General features: G+C 41.3%; 1 protein-coding gene across 1 annotated transcript; it reads right to left on the bottom strand.

Moving 5' to 3' along the window:
• Window positions 1-505: 505 nt before the first annotated feature.
• Window positions 506-13,061, bottom strand: LOC142011310 (pantetheinase-like). The gene is given in 8 exon segments (XM_074990549.1): window positions 506-1,738; window positions 2,004-2,174; window positions 3,090-3,414; window positions 3,416-3,461; window positions 5,358-5,649; window positions 6,564-6,756; window positions 12,643-12,778; window positions 12,854-13,061. Coding segments are annotated over 8 exon segments (1,491 nt in total). The 3' UTR covers window positions 506-1,618.
• Window positions 13,062-13,500: the final 439 nt, after the last annotated feature.

The raw sequence follows: 13,500 nt of genomic DNA, 5'->3' as shown, positions 1-13,500 counted from the left end.
AGACTTGTCTTGTTTTAGGGGAACAGAGACTGTTGATAGTCAGGTGTTGCATACAGAAACTGGGTTCAAGATGGCAATTTCTCAGAGGCAGAGGGAATCTCAGAATCCAGACTCAGAAGCATCTTATTTACCCCCTTCCTTACAGAAAAGATTTCTTAGTCAAAGTATGGGAAATTTGGGAAATTTCACCCTATCTTAAACTTGATATTTTTACACTCACACTCACACTCTGTTCTATATACACTCCATTCTCCCTTTTGTTGTGTGATCTTTTCAGATCACTTTTGGTCAATTGGTACGCCATAACTGAGTTAAAAAAAGATTGCCTAGTGTCTTTATTATGGCTGCCCTTGAGATTATGTAGGATGGTTACATTTTAGTGAAAACAAGCACACTAAAATGTGATTCTATCTTAAGATGTTTAACCTTGGACATAAGCGCAATAGTTGAATACCCAATTAAGTATGCATACAAAATAAAAACAAAAGTAAAAATTGCCAAAGACTACAATCTGAATATAATTGTAAAAAAATTTAAACAATTGCATATAATTATAATTCAGGAATGGATACGCATTTCCTAATTTCACTTTGAAAAGTAACCAAGTAGAAAAATATCAATTTTAAATTACTCCAGAAAGCCAAAATTCACATGTCCTGCTTCCAGTTAAGTATAGGCCCTGCTTGTGTGAACACTTACACATATGAAGTTACATATGTTAGTACACTGACTACAACTAATACAAGAAAAGTTAAGCATATATTTAAGTTCTTGTAGGATAATACCTAAAACCACAGAATATTTAACTAAAAACATACCCAAATCCTTTTTATCTTGATATTTTAATCATGATGGTGCATTAGAAATACTGAAGTTACATAGATCTACATGACATGTTCAAGATATTTTGCATGGGTACAGGTCACCATCTGAAAACTAGAGTATAATTACAGTATTGTCATTTTCCAAATAAGCACATCTTCCACATACTTAAAATATGTTCATAATGTACAAAACTCAGGGAAAATGCACTCTATGAGTAAAACAATCATTTGAAACTACAATTTGGTGTGATAGGATATTCTATTAAAAAGGAAGATTTCAGTGTTTTTTTTCCCCCAAAATAATAACAGTACTCATGAAAGGTATTGGATTGACAACTCAAAAAAAGGCTCTAGTTAACAATTTACCAACTGTTTTATTTAGCTCTCAATTTGAGAAAAATCCCAGATCCGACCTCTACCCCTACTCCCAAAATAAAAGATTTAAGGAGATTAAAAACCCAGGTTCCAAAGTTAGCTTTGTTGCTCAGTCCAATATCTGCTGTTGAGCGGCTTGATCCCACCGTATTAAAGTTAGTGGAAGTTTATTTCTTAATTTGAATAGCAGCAAGATCAAAGCAGTAGCAAGTAGAGAAATAAAGATGTACAGCTGCTGTCCAATAATTTGGTTTTGTAATGGAATGGTGGCAGTAAAGTAACATGCATTGACTAGACAGACTGTATTTAGATTGCAGAATGTGAAAAAAATAAGATACTAGATAATGATTGTAGTGAACACAGATTGACATTACAGGAAGTTTCTATTCTGAAAAGGCTAAGAAGCATCAAAAGCTACATCATGGGGAAGCCTCTTGGTGGTGTGGGGGATCCTTTTCATACCACCTCCCAAACAGTGTCACTGACAGGATTGGTTTAGAAGTGCCATTCTGGCTTATCAGACGTCCATCACTTAATACCTAGTTTGAAAGAAGAAAAAAGTAGTTCTATTAACAGAGCAGTATGTGGGCAACATTAATACATTCACATATTTTGATTTTGCTTGGAAAAAGATCTGTAATGTACAACCAAATCTCTGAGTCAAGACAATTACCAAGAGCACAGGGCCTCTAATACACCCAAGTTGTCACTGCTGTGCAATTTTTATGGGTAGCATTGGCCTTTGTCATCTTAGGGAAAGAGCCTTTGAAATGCATCTGGAACAGCTCAGAGACATTGTCTCACCTGAAATTCACCAGGTGCCAGCTGAACCCCAGTGAGCAAGACTTCTGGGAAGACATAGATGGTGCCAAATGTGCCACTGAGAGAGAACATGTCAAAACTGGTCTGAGCAGTAGCCACTGGCTGCCCACAAGTTTGCAAGTCTGTGCTTTTACACTTCAGTAGTGTGCATATCTATGGGGAAAAAACAGAGGGGCTGTATTTAGAGAGTTTTTAGTAAATGAAACCCAGGCTTACATAGCAGGAAAAGCTTCTCATTGTCAAAGTATTGTAGAAAAATATTTACTCATGTAATTAAGTCAGACTCACGGATACTCTGATGCCTTGTAATTTAACGAAGAGAGAGAGAGAGAGAGAGAGAGAGAGTCTGAGTCTCTCTCTCTCGCTCTCATCCCACTCAGTTCTAGCTCTGGAGCTGACATGTTTGTAGCCTGAGCAAACTGCTTCAGCTCTATCATCAGAGAGATGAGGATACCTGCCTGTCATACAATGAAGGATCTACCTAGGATTACACAATGCTGTAGAAATGACACTACACTGCAAATCAGAAAAAAACTCAAAAGCTGTATGTAAGGAGAGGTTTATATCCCAGTTTCTTAGTTATATGAGCTTGCAATACCAGTAAAACATTAAACAATCCTATCAGCATGAACGCTGGTTCGGCCTGATGCTAAGTGTTCACAGGTGAAATAAGATGGTCCCCAGGATAAAGTCTAACTGAGAGTCAGTAAGTGCTGCAACAGAGCTGCCCTCCTAAAGTTAGAGTGTGTTCTAGGGAGGGGCTGTGTGCCTTCCTTTCCAGATACAGACACAAACTTTTCATGAGCAAAGATGAACCCAGGCCATTGGCTGGGAAAGGACACCACACAGACCTCTCGCTCACGTAACAGAACAGGGAGCATCAAGATCCGAAACTGAGTAAAGAAGACCTGTGGAGTTAATAAGCAACCTATTTCTCAAACATTTGTTTTCGGAAGGCACTTTCTGATGAAGTAACTAACTATCCTTTGGGGCAGGTGTGAAGGCCTCCCTATGGAAAAGGGATGTTACAATCCTCTCCCCATTAGAAGTAAAGAGAAAAGGCTTTGCCTGCAAATAGTGTTCGCCCTCCACAACATGAAGGCCATCGAAAGCACCCAGCACATATGCTTCGTCTTCTCACTTCTCTGCCATCCTGTAGCTCAAGTGACAGCAAAGGCCCTTCTGTCAAACTGTTCGGTTTCCTTCAGGTGTAGACAGTTCTGTGAAGGTGAACCGATCAAAGTAAATGATTCCACTGAAATCATGGTTACTGGGCGAGAACTGCCTGACACTCGTGGCATACAAGCTCCAATTGACAGCAGCAGGGTAGATGGGAGAAAGACGAGGGCGTGAACTCAGCTCTGCAACCAAGAGGTGACCTTTTTGTTTCTGTATTGTAAGGAAATGCCCTAGCTCCATTTGGTGCATAGATACCGCTTCCTGTGAGTGACAGCAAGAGGAAATTGTTAGAGGAGAATTATCCATTTCATATCATGCACTTTATCTTCACATGTTAAACATGGGCTGAATTATATTCCATTAGTGTTGGAACTGATTTAAAAATCAAAATTAAAGCTTTTACACACTATATACCTGGTCCAATGCTCTTGGATGTCAATGGGAACTGGGCCAAGCTCAAAGGTTTCACAGCACGTAAGTGACATTCAACAGGAGATAATCATATGCTAGTGTGACTAAATCAGTATGAATTACATTGGATAGGAAGGAAGGTGCAAATTACACTATTTCATACTCCCTGTTGGATTTAATCATGTGTCTCTTCTGAAGATTTTATTTGGCAGAGTGATTCATAATACTCTCCAGCAAATAAAGCATTTAAGGGAAAATGTGTCCCAAAAATCCCTTACCTTTACATCTCCAAAAAACACCACCATCACCTCTGCCCCACCCCCCGAAAAAAAAGAAAACTAAACACATTTCTGTGGAAAGAATGGGGCCATTTAACTTTAATAACAATGATTCAAATCAGGGGAGATGGCTGTGAAGATGCCTAAATAAAGGGCCAAAGTAGAAAAAAAATTAGTGCTAGCAGTCAGCTGAAGTTACCCCCCCCAGTAATGCTAAAATATAACTTGGACAACCCTTATATATGAAAAAGGAATGAAAAGTTTATTCATTTCAATTTAGTAGTTATGCAAATTTTAGATACATACAGAACAGATATATCAGCTTGTACACTATCAAAAAAAAAAAAAAAGTCATGTAGCACTTTAAAGACTAACAAAATAATTTATTAGGTGATGAGCTTTCGTGGGACAGACCCACTTCTTCAGATCATAGCCATACCAGAATAGCACAGAAGTCCAAAAATCGTTATCAAGGTTGACAAATCAGAAAAATTGTTATCAAGGTTGGCAAAACGGTTGTTTACAGAGGGAATGCTCAGCACTGTCAGTTATATTCAAATTTGACACATTAACACGTGGTTAGAACTGGGACAGCAGTTACCTGGCCCATTATAAGGACTCTTTTACATACTTCGTTTTATCAAACTCTTAACTTCCCCACCCACACCCTCCTCCTGCCGCCCCTCTGTTCTTCTGATTTGTCAACCTTGATAACAATTTTTGCACCTCTGTGCTTTATATATTGAGTCTGTTCTGGTATGGCTATGATCTGAAGAAGTGGGTCTGTCCCACGAAAGCTCATCACCTAATAAATTATTTTGTTAGTCTTTAAAGTGCTACGTGACTGCTTTTTTGTTTCGATAGAAAAAAGACTAACACAACAATCTCTCTGTCACTTGTATGCTATGCTACTGTTCTGGGGACTAGGAGCATATACAGAACTATAACCTATGACCCCTATCAACAGTCTAAAAAAATTCAAGGAACACAAGCCTATTAAGAACAATTTACATTATTTTGTAAAGCAAAGAGCCATTGTGTGAAAAACTGCTATCACAACTCAAATAGAAGTATTTATCAGAACTAAGTCTCTTGCTAGTGGACATACAAACACATTAGATTAATAAACAATAGTTACATGGCATTGCTGAAAACCAAGGTCCATAATGAGACTACACTGAACCATAAAAATCAAACTTAGAAATAATTACTTAAGAATTTAAGTTCTACAAGTTAAATTAAGAAACAAGGACTTGCAAGTTAACATTTTATTTCTGCTCTGCCTGCAAACTTTCATTACTAAGACCAAGATCCTGCAAACACTTACACATATACATACATTAAGCATAGGAGTAACTCTACTAAAGTCAGTTAGACTAGTCACATGCTGAATCTGGAGCATATGCATAAGAGTTTGTAGGATCAGGGCCTAAGATACCAAATCAGTTAACCGAAGATTGTAAGTTACCTGTCACATCTAAACTGGAGTTGCGTGTATTAGCTGAAAGAAAATTGACACCCATTCCCATAGCCCATGCCGAGTGAAACTGTATAGCAGACAGAAGTGGCAGAGTATTCATCCAAGCTGTTGAGAATAGCACAGTATCCACTTGTAACTTGCTCACCAGGACGACAGCAGGATCATGGAAAAGTACATCTGCACAAGTGAAAATGCCGAACTTTCCAAAGGATGTCTTGAAGGTGACAAATTCTGGTTCTCTGGGGTAATCAAACTGAGTTTCTGTCTGAAAGAGGTTGTACTTTTTATGTGAAGGAAAGAAAGGAAAAACATTAGGCCAAAACAACATGCTTCTGGCAATCATGCTACTGCCCCTCGTCGGGGGGACGGGGAGGAAGGATGATTTTATTTTGTCACCAAGAGATAAAGAGTGGCCCTACAGCGCAATTTCCAGTGGCATGACTGCAGCGGCACAGCCGCACCATTGTAAGATGAGCAGTGTAGATACAGCCTACAAGATACCAAGCAGGTATTGCCTGGGCTCCCCAGTGGCATTATTTTTCTCTCCATCTATAAAGTTTGTGAAAGAGCTGTCAGTTGTGCCTGCCCAATGAAGCAAAAACCAGAATGGACTGGAATATTTAAGGTTTAAATTTTAGACAAAATAGGAATTAAAGCTGCTTCAGCTAGGATTCTATAACTGTGGCTGCAAAAGAGCCACTTCCCTGACTACGGACACTGAAAGGCTACATCTGCACGACAGCCTAAACCCAAAATAATCTATGCAATTTGCACTAGGCAAATAGCGTGGCTTATTTCAAGCATAGTTTGAAATAGGATATTTTGGCATTTGGCACCATCTAAATAATGCCAAATGTCGAAGCAAAGTGCTATTTCAAAACACCCTTTACTCCTCCTGCAATGAGGACTACAGGGGTGCTGAAATAGCGCACCTATTTCAGAAAAGTATTTCAAAATAACAAGAGGCGTGTGTCAAAGACACAGAGTAGCTATTATCCCGACATAGCTCTGCCGTGTAGACATAGCCAAAACGTCCTGCTTTAACATGGAAGGCACTCTGATCTTTTGCATGGAACGAGGTATTATTTCACAATCGTTGTAGTTATACAATTTTGAGAAAAAAATACTTGATGCAATTAAAAATAATCACTTACTGCACTGAACTGCAAAATTCTTTCTTTCTTTCTTTCTTACCTTATGGTAGCATGCAATCAATTTCCCTTCTGAATCAAAGACAACATCAGTATTATACTGATAATGACCATCACTGGGGCACCTGGGATCACTGGAGTTACATGGCTTCTTGTCCCCAATATTGGCAACCACATAGATAGCGTTGCTCCTTGCCATGCAGCTGAGCCTTTCCTGCACTGGTGCTGGAGCAAATCTGAGTGTTAATAAGAAAGTTAAAATGAAATTTAAACTTGAGACTTCGGAGCAGAAGAATGATGAATTTAAGTTTGTCGTTTTAATCAGAAGACTGCTGTTGTAGTGGTGAGTGTATTAAAAGTGGTCAGAATAAAATCCAAAAGTCACTCCTTGTGCCAGGATGGATTATCAGACCTACAGAACAAGTGGATGTTGGACTTTCAGTCTCTCCTCCCTCCCAACTGCACTTCATTTACCACGTACCTCTCACCTACTCAAACCCAATTCCTTGTTCTGCTGGGGAGAAAAAAAATAAAAATCATGTGTGTGTGTGTGCACGGACACGCATGCTCACGTGTGTACACACATTCTCTCTCTCATGCATTCCCTCACCCACCAATAAAATGACATTATTAAGGTTGCAGAGTCAAGCCGTCAAAAATTAGGACATGCCAGAATTACGTGCCAGAAAGAAGGTATGGGAATAGAGGAAAAGTAAGAAAACAACAAATCGACGTATGGGCTCTTCGTGTTTATGCTTGAAATCCAAACATTTTACTTGTTACCATAATATAATGACAATGTCACATCACTTTCTTCCATGTCAGCCCGGCTGATGATGGAGGGTGCAAAGGGGACAGTTGCCCCAGAGCTCCAGATGCCACTGCTACATCAGCAGTGGGGGAGGCTGGAGCACCAGGCCCCTTGGAAGTGCTGGTAGCACTGCTCTGTGGCTCAATGTGGCTGTGCAGAGCACAGCACCACAGTTCTGGCATCATTAAGCATGACTGACTTGGCCCCGCCCCTTCTGGGGTATGGGGCCAGACCCCATCCCACTTTGCGCTAGGGTCTGCAGTGGTTCTCAGCTTCTCTGTTCCATGTCAGTTCAGGCATGATTGAACAAATTGAATGCCTTTTTATCTTTGAACAGAAGCACTTAATGCTGAACGTTCCTTCGGCTCTGTTTCTTATTCTGTGCATGCGCTCCTTTCGTTCCTTTGCTCGGCCTCTCTACTATGAATTAGGAAAGCGGGATCATAAATCCCAACGTGTCTTTAAAAATCAATTTAATTTTATCTGTAACGACAAATTTTAAAATACTTTTATCATTACTGTATGGTTATTGAATGACATCACTCTGGGGCAGGAATTAAAGTTCTCTGACTGTTTAAATTGTATGTGCCTACACCTGAACAGGTTTGAATCGTTTTAAAAGTATGAGTGTCTCAGAGTTTATATAAACATGGGCAGTATTACTCAAAGTTGAACCAAAGTAAACAATAACATCCCTGGTAAAAAACTAACCCTGGGATATATGTTACGGCAGGAAGAGGTGTGTGCCAACACCACCAGCTTTCCTTCTCTCCTTCTGCCAATTTTGTGAATCTAGCCCTTAAAATGCCCAGAAATAAAATGCTTCAGATCACATGAAACATTTTGGTGAATCTGAAACAGACATTTTCAGTAGATCTGAAGAAGTGGGTCAGTCCCACAAAAGCTGATCACCGAATAAATCATTTTGTTAGTCTTCAAAATGCTACATTTGTGCTGCTTTGTTTTATTTTCGATTAGTTAAAAAAAAAAAAGTGTTTTTTCTGAACCAAAGTTGTTTTTTTTTTAAATTATTCCAAACTGACACCAAACCAAAAAATGCTTTTTCCTGTCAGTTTTATGCGGTTTCTTTCTATTTTAATAGAGGGTTTTTTTATGTGTGTGTAGGCACTTGCACGCATGCACACATACACTCGCACCCTGCTAGCTTATTTAAGCTAAGTTGAGTTTTTACACATATTAAAATTTGGGGCCAGTCCATAAACATTTGCAGAGATCAGTGTATGTGCAGCTTTTTTAATAATTACATTATTGGAAAAAGTTCCAAGGTGTAACAAATATTTTCACTAGGTACCCATTGTTGTGTTCATCTTCAGCTAAAACACCAACTCACAAATATCTGAGCTTCTTTTGCTTGTTTCTGCCCTGGATTGCAAATTTCTTGATGAAGAGCTCCCGAGCAAAACCTTGGTCTTAACATAATCAGTTGAACTTTTTGCCATTGTCTTCACTGGGGTCAGGGTTTAACTCCAAATCTCCTTACAATGTCATTGCTCAAGCATCGGAGGGGTAGCCGTGCTACTCTGGATCTGTAACAGCAACAAAGGGTCCTGTGGCACTTCATAGACTAACAGAAAAGTTTTGAGCATGAGCTTTCATGAGCACAGGCTCACTTCATCAGATGCTGGTCTTGGAGATCTGCAGGGCCAGGTATAAATAAGCCAGAGCAAGGGTGGGGATAACAAGGTTAGCTCAGTCAGCAAGGGTGAGGCTTCCTACCAGCAGTTGATCTGGAGGTGTGAACACCAAGGGGAGGGGAAGCTGCTTTTGTATTTAGCCAGCCATTCACAGTCTCTGTTTAAGCCAGAGCTGAGGGCGTCGATTTGGCAGATGAATTGTAGCTCAGAAATTTCTCTTTGGAGTCCGTTCCTGAAATTTCTTTGCTGTAGGATAGCTACTTTTAAGTCTGCTACTGTGTGGCCTGGGAGATTGAAGTGCTCTCCTACGGGTTTTTGTATATTGCCATTTCTGATATCTGATTTGTGTGCGTTTATTCTTTTACGTAGAGACTGTCCAGTTTGCCCGATGTATATAGCAGAGGGACATTGCTGGCACATGATGGCATACATTATATTGGTAGATGTGCAGCTGAATGAACCCACAATGGTGTGGCTGATCTGGTTAGGCCCTGTAATGGTGTTGCTGGTGTAGATATGGGGGCAGAGCTGGCAATGAGGTTTGTTGCATGGACACAAAGACTGTGAATGGCTGGCTAAATACAAAGGCAGCTTCCCCTCCCTTGGTGTTCGCACCTCCAGATCAACTGCTGGTAGGAAGCCTCACCCTTGCTGACTGAGCTAACTTTGTTATCCCCACCCTTGCTCTGGCTTATTTATACCTGGCCCTGCAGATTTCCAAGACCAGCATCTGATGAAGTGAGTCTGTGCTCACAAAAGCTCATGCTCAAAACTTTTCTGTTAGTCTTTAAGGTGCCACAGGACCCTTCGTTGCTATAGCTCAAGCAGTATTTTAAGGTAAATATGGCTGAAACACAAAGCCAGTATTTGCAGCATTTATAAAGATTAGAATGGCTAAACTCTGGCTTGACCTATCACTAATCATTGGTGGAACATTGTGCACTCCAACATGCTGGGGAAAATAAACTGACTCATTCCTCTTGTTGAATAATAACAGAGGTAGACGTGTTAGTCTTTACTCCAACAAAACAAAGCAGCAGAAATGTAGCACTTTAAAGACTAACATTCCTCTTATGCCACCTAGTGGCAAAACATTAATAAATACACTCACCCCTCACTATACGAGCACAATCGGTTCCCAACTTTCTGCTCACAGGTGAAAACTCGTAAGAGGGACACTAAGTTGCCATTAAATACACATTAAAGTCTGTGATTGGTTCCTAGTGCTCCTAACTGGGGGAAGGAATGGCAGCATGCGGTGCTGCTTTTGAAACGTGCACCTTGGGTTTGGGGAGGGTGGGGTTGGAAAAGGGTAAAGGCTGGGGGCAGTTTGGGGCCATGAGCGGGAAGGAGGGTTAAAACCTGGTGGTGGCTCTGATGGAGGAGGTGGCCGCTCATTCCTCAAGCTGTGGAGGTGCGGTGCGACGAGCCGGGGCGTTCAGGGACTGGGCCGGGGCGGGTGCTGGGAGCGGGCTGGGCCAGGACTGTGGGTCTTCCTGTCCCCGGCCTGGGACACTGCGGCTGGAGCAGAGCTGGCTGTAGGTCTCCCTGCCCCCCCGGCCAGGGACTCCACAGCTGGCTCATATAAGCAGGGGGAGTTCACTCTTTTAGTTAACAAAGGTATGCATATACATCCCTTGTTTTTGCGAGTACTCATAAGTAAAGTACTCGTTAAACAAGGCATGAGCGTATTTCTATGAATACATCCTTGTAATCGTTAATTGTAGCTGAGCACAACTACCGATCACATACTGACATTATTGTGACAGAACATACTAGTGTCCACACGCTACACACTACGGTAATATCCTCTGTACAAAGTTGGCCTTGTGAGATAGCATTTTAAAATTCATCACTTGCTGATCCGTAGTATTTTGGCAAAATGAATTTAGCACCATGACATGCAAAGGTATAAACATAAGCTGAGACCAGGAGTGAAAAATAAGTTTTCCAGAGCAGTCTGGAGAGCGGCCAAACCAGTTCCTCAGAAACACAGAAAAAGCGGATGGTTGAGCCAAGCGTAAGGTCCATAGGCCATGATCTGCTGAGAGGTCATTCTTTGCCAGGAAAGAGGGCAGGGGTAAAATAAAATCTACATCTTAGCAAAGAAACAATTTGGAGCTCCCTTCCATATAGGCTCCCGGCCACCTTGCTAAGTGCTTCTCAGAGCAGGGACAGGATTACATGCAGAGGCAAACAGCCAAAGACACCTCTTCCCCTCATTCTGTCCACTGATTCACTGCATGAGAAAGGATAAAGGAAGCAGCCATTAAACAGATGAAGGGGATCATGAATAGTAGAACTAGAAGGGACCTCTAGAGCAGGAGTGGCCAACCCACAGCTCTCGAGCCACAGGTGGCTCTTTGAGCCATTAAATGTGGCTCCTCCTCAGAGTTGCACACAGAGTGCTGCACACCTGCTCTGCACACACACCCCAGTGCTTGGTGGGAGAAGTATGGGGCAGCAGCAGCTCTGGAGTGACAGCAGTGGTGCCTGGCTCTGTGGGGAGGGGAGGGAGATTGAGGTAGAGCGGGACTGGGGGTCCCTGGTTCTGGGGAAGAGGGAAAGCATTGAGCCATGTAGTATATATTTATTTTTATCAAATCAATCAAGAAGGAAAAATAAATCTATTATACTGATAATGACGATCACTGGGGCACTTGGGATCACTAGATTAGATTAAATTGGGACAGATGGATGGACTGTATTGACCTGATTTCTCCTCTCTTGAAGTTCACAGCTCCACATTAACTGCTGATAATGGGCCACACACTCTGCGACTGAAGAGACCTTGTTAACTCTGGCCCTCCCCTTGACTGGGACTCCCTCCTTTTCATACACCCATATATTTAAACCCTTCTCTGGAACCCCCCACTCATGCATTTGACGAAGCAGGTCTTTGCCCACGAAAGCTTATGCTCCAAAATATCTGTTCGTCTATAAAGTGCCACAGGACTTCTTGTTTCTGAAGATACAGACTAATTTAGCTACCCCTCTGATACTTGTTTCTTTACACTGTTAGTACATTAGCTCTTAAGCATATGAATTATTGGGATCATTTTTCCTAAAGTGCACCCTAAAAACCTGCCATAATGCAGTTATTCCTTCATCTTAAAAATATTTCTATTTTGTATTTGCTCTTCATAAATTACTGCACTATGACACCCCAGAATATCTGCTAAGATCTGATAACAGGGGTGGCCAGTTCGCACTAATCAGATTTGACTTTTGATTAAATTAAATGAGTCCCACCCAAGGAACACTATGTCATATCTGATTGCTCAGTCAAGGGTCAGATAAAACACAGCGCGCACAATTTATTTTTTTAAACCTCTGAACAGGCTTGCTCCATTTAATGGTGAACATTTCAGAAAGGTCCTGATCATGCCACTCCACCCAAATGGGGCTCACTGAAAAAGCAGAGCCTTTCTAACTTGCATTTAATGTACATTAAATAAAACTGTGAAATGATAATTAGAATACCATTTATGTGGTGGGGATGGGGGAATCATGAAAAGCTTGTTCAACAGTATGTGCTTGTGATTAAGCCACACAAGCCACCATAAAGTTATTCACTGCTATAGAAGCGGGGGGGGGGGGGGGGTGAACCCCACCCTTCACTATCCCATTGCCCTTTTTAATAACAAACACGGTACCTTTCAGGATCAGTGCATGGAATCCAGTTCACCTGTGGATCTGGGATGTCCTCAAGATAAGGGTAAATGGTTTCCCTTGTGAAAACCCAGCCGTAAATACCATCTTCAGGAGTCACAATGATTCGTGCACCCTGGCAAAACAGACTAAATTAAATGAGTCCCACCCAAATAAGTACATCTAAGTACAGACTAGCCAATGACAGTTCCTTCAGGGCTGCTGTTTTGATGGCCCCTTCCAAAACATCCATATTCTTGTTCATCAGCATCAAAGCATCTTCTGGGGAAATGGGTATTTTGGTGTCCTCTGACAATATAGCTGAGTGTTCGTACACTGCTGCAATGTAGCTTTCCAAGGCACAGACCTTAAGGACTCCCAGAATAAAAACTGCACTGTAAACATACGTCTGGGAACAGGCCATGTTTGAAGCTTGGTAGCTGCTCAGAATGATGGCAAACACAGAAAAGTCTACTGGATTAAATCAGAAAACTGATTGCCTCACTTTGGAAACCTCCACTACCTGTTTGAATAAGAGAATCTGTAACAGGAAGCCAACATATTGTTGTGCAACATAGTTGCCATAACTAGCATGTCACAAGTAATATTGCACCATGTTAAATACCTTTTTGTTGACACAGAAGTCACTATGCATAAAGCTTCAGAAGCACAGTACTGCTGAATTTAGAAACACCGCACATCTATGTGAGAGCCAGTGGTGTGAATCCAAGGCTAGCCAGCTCAGTGGAAAAAACAAAATAGGGTGAAATCACAGCAGGAGCCAGTTACATGCACATGCTGAGCTAAACCCTTCTGCTCTAAAGCACGCAAATAGTTTATTTACTGAACTAGAATTGCATGAG

Source organism: Carettochelys insculpta, chromosome 3 (assembly GCF_033958435.1).
Source record: "Carettochelys insculpta isolate YL-2023 chromosome 3, ASM3395843v1, whole genome shotgun sequence".
NCBI lineage: Eukaryota > Metazoa > Chordata > Testudines > Carettochelyidae > Carettochelys > Carettochelys insculpta.
The sequence above is the reverse complement of the archived record's forward strand: the minus strand, read 5'-3'. Positions and strand labels throughout refer to the sequence as shown.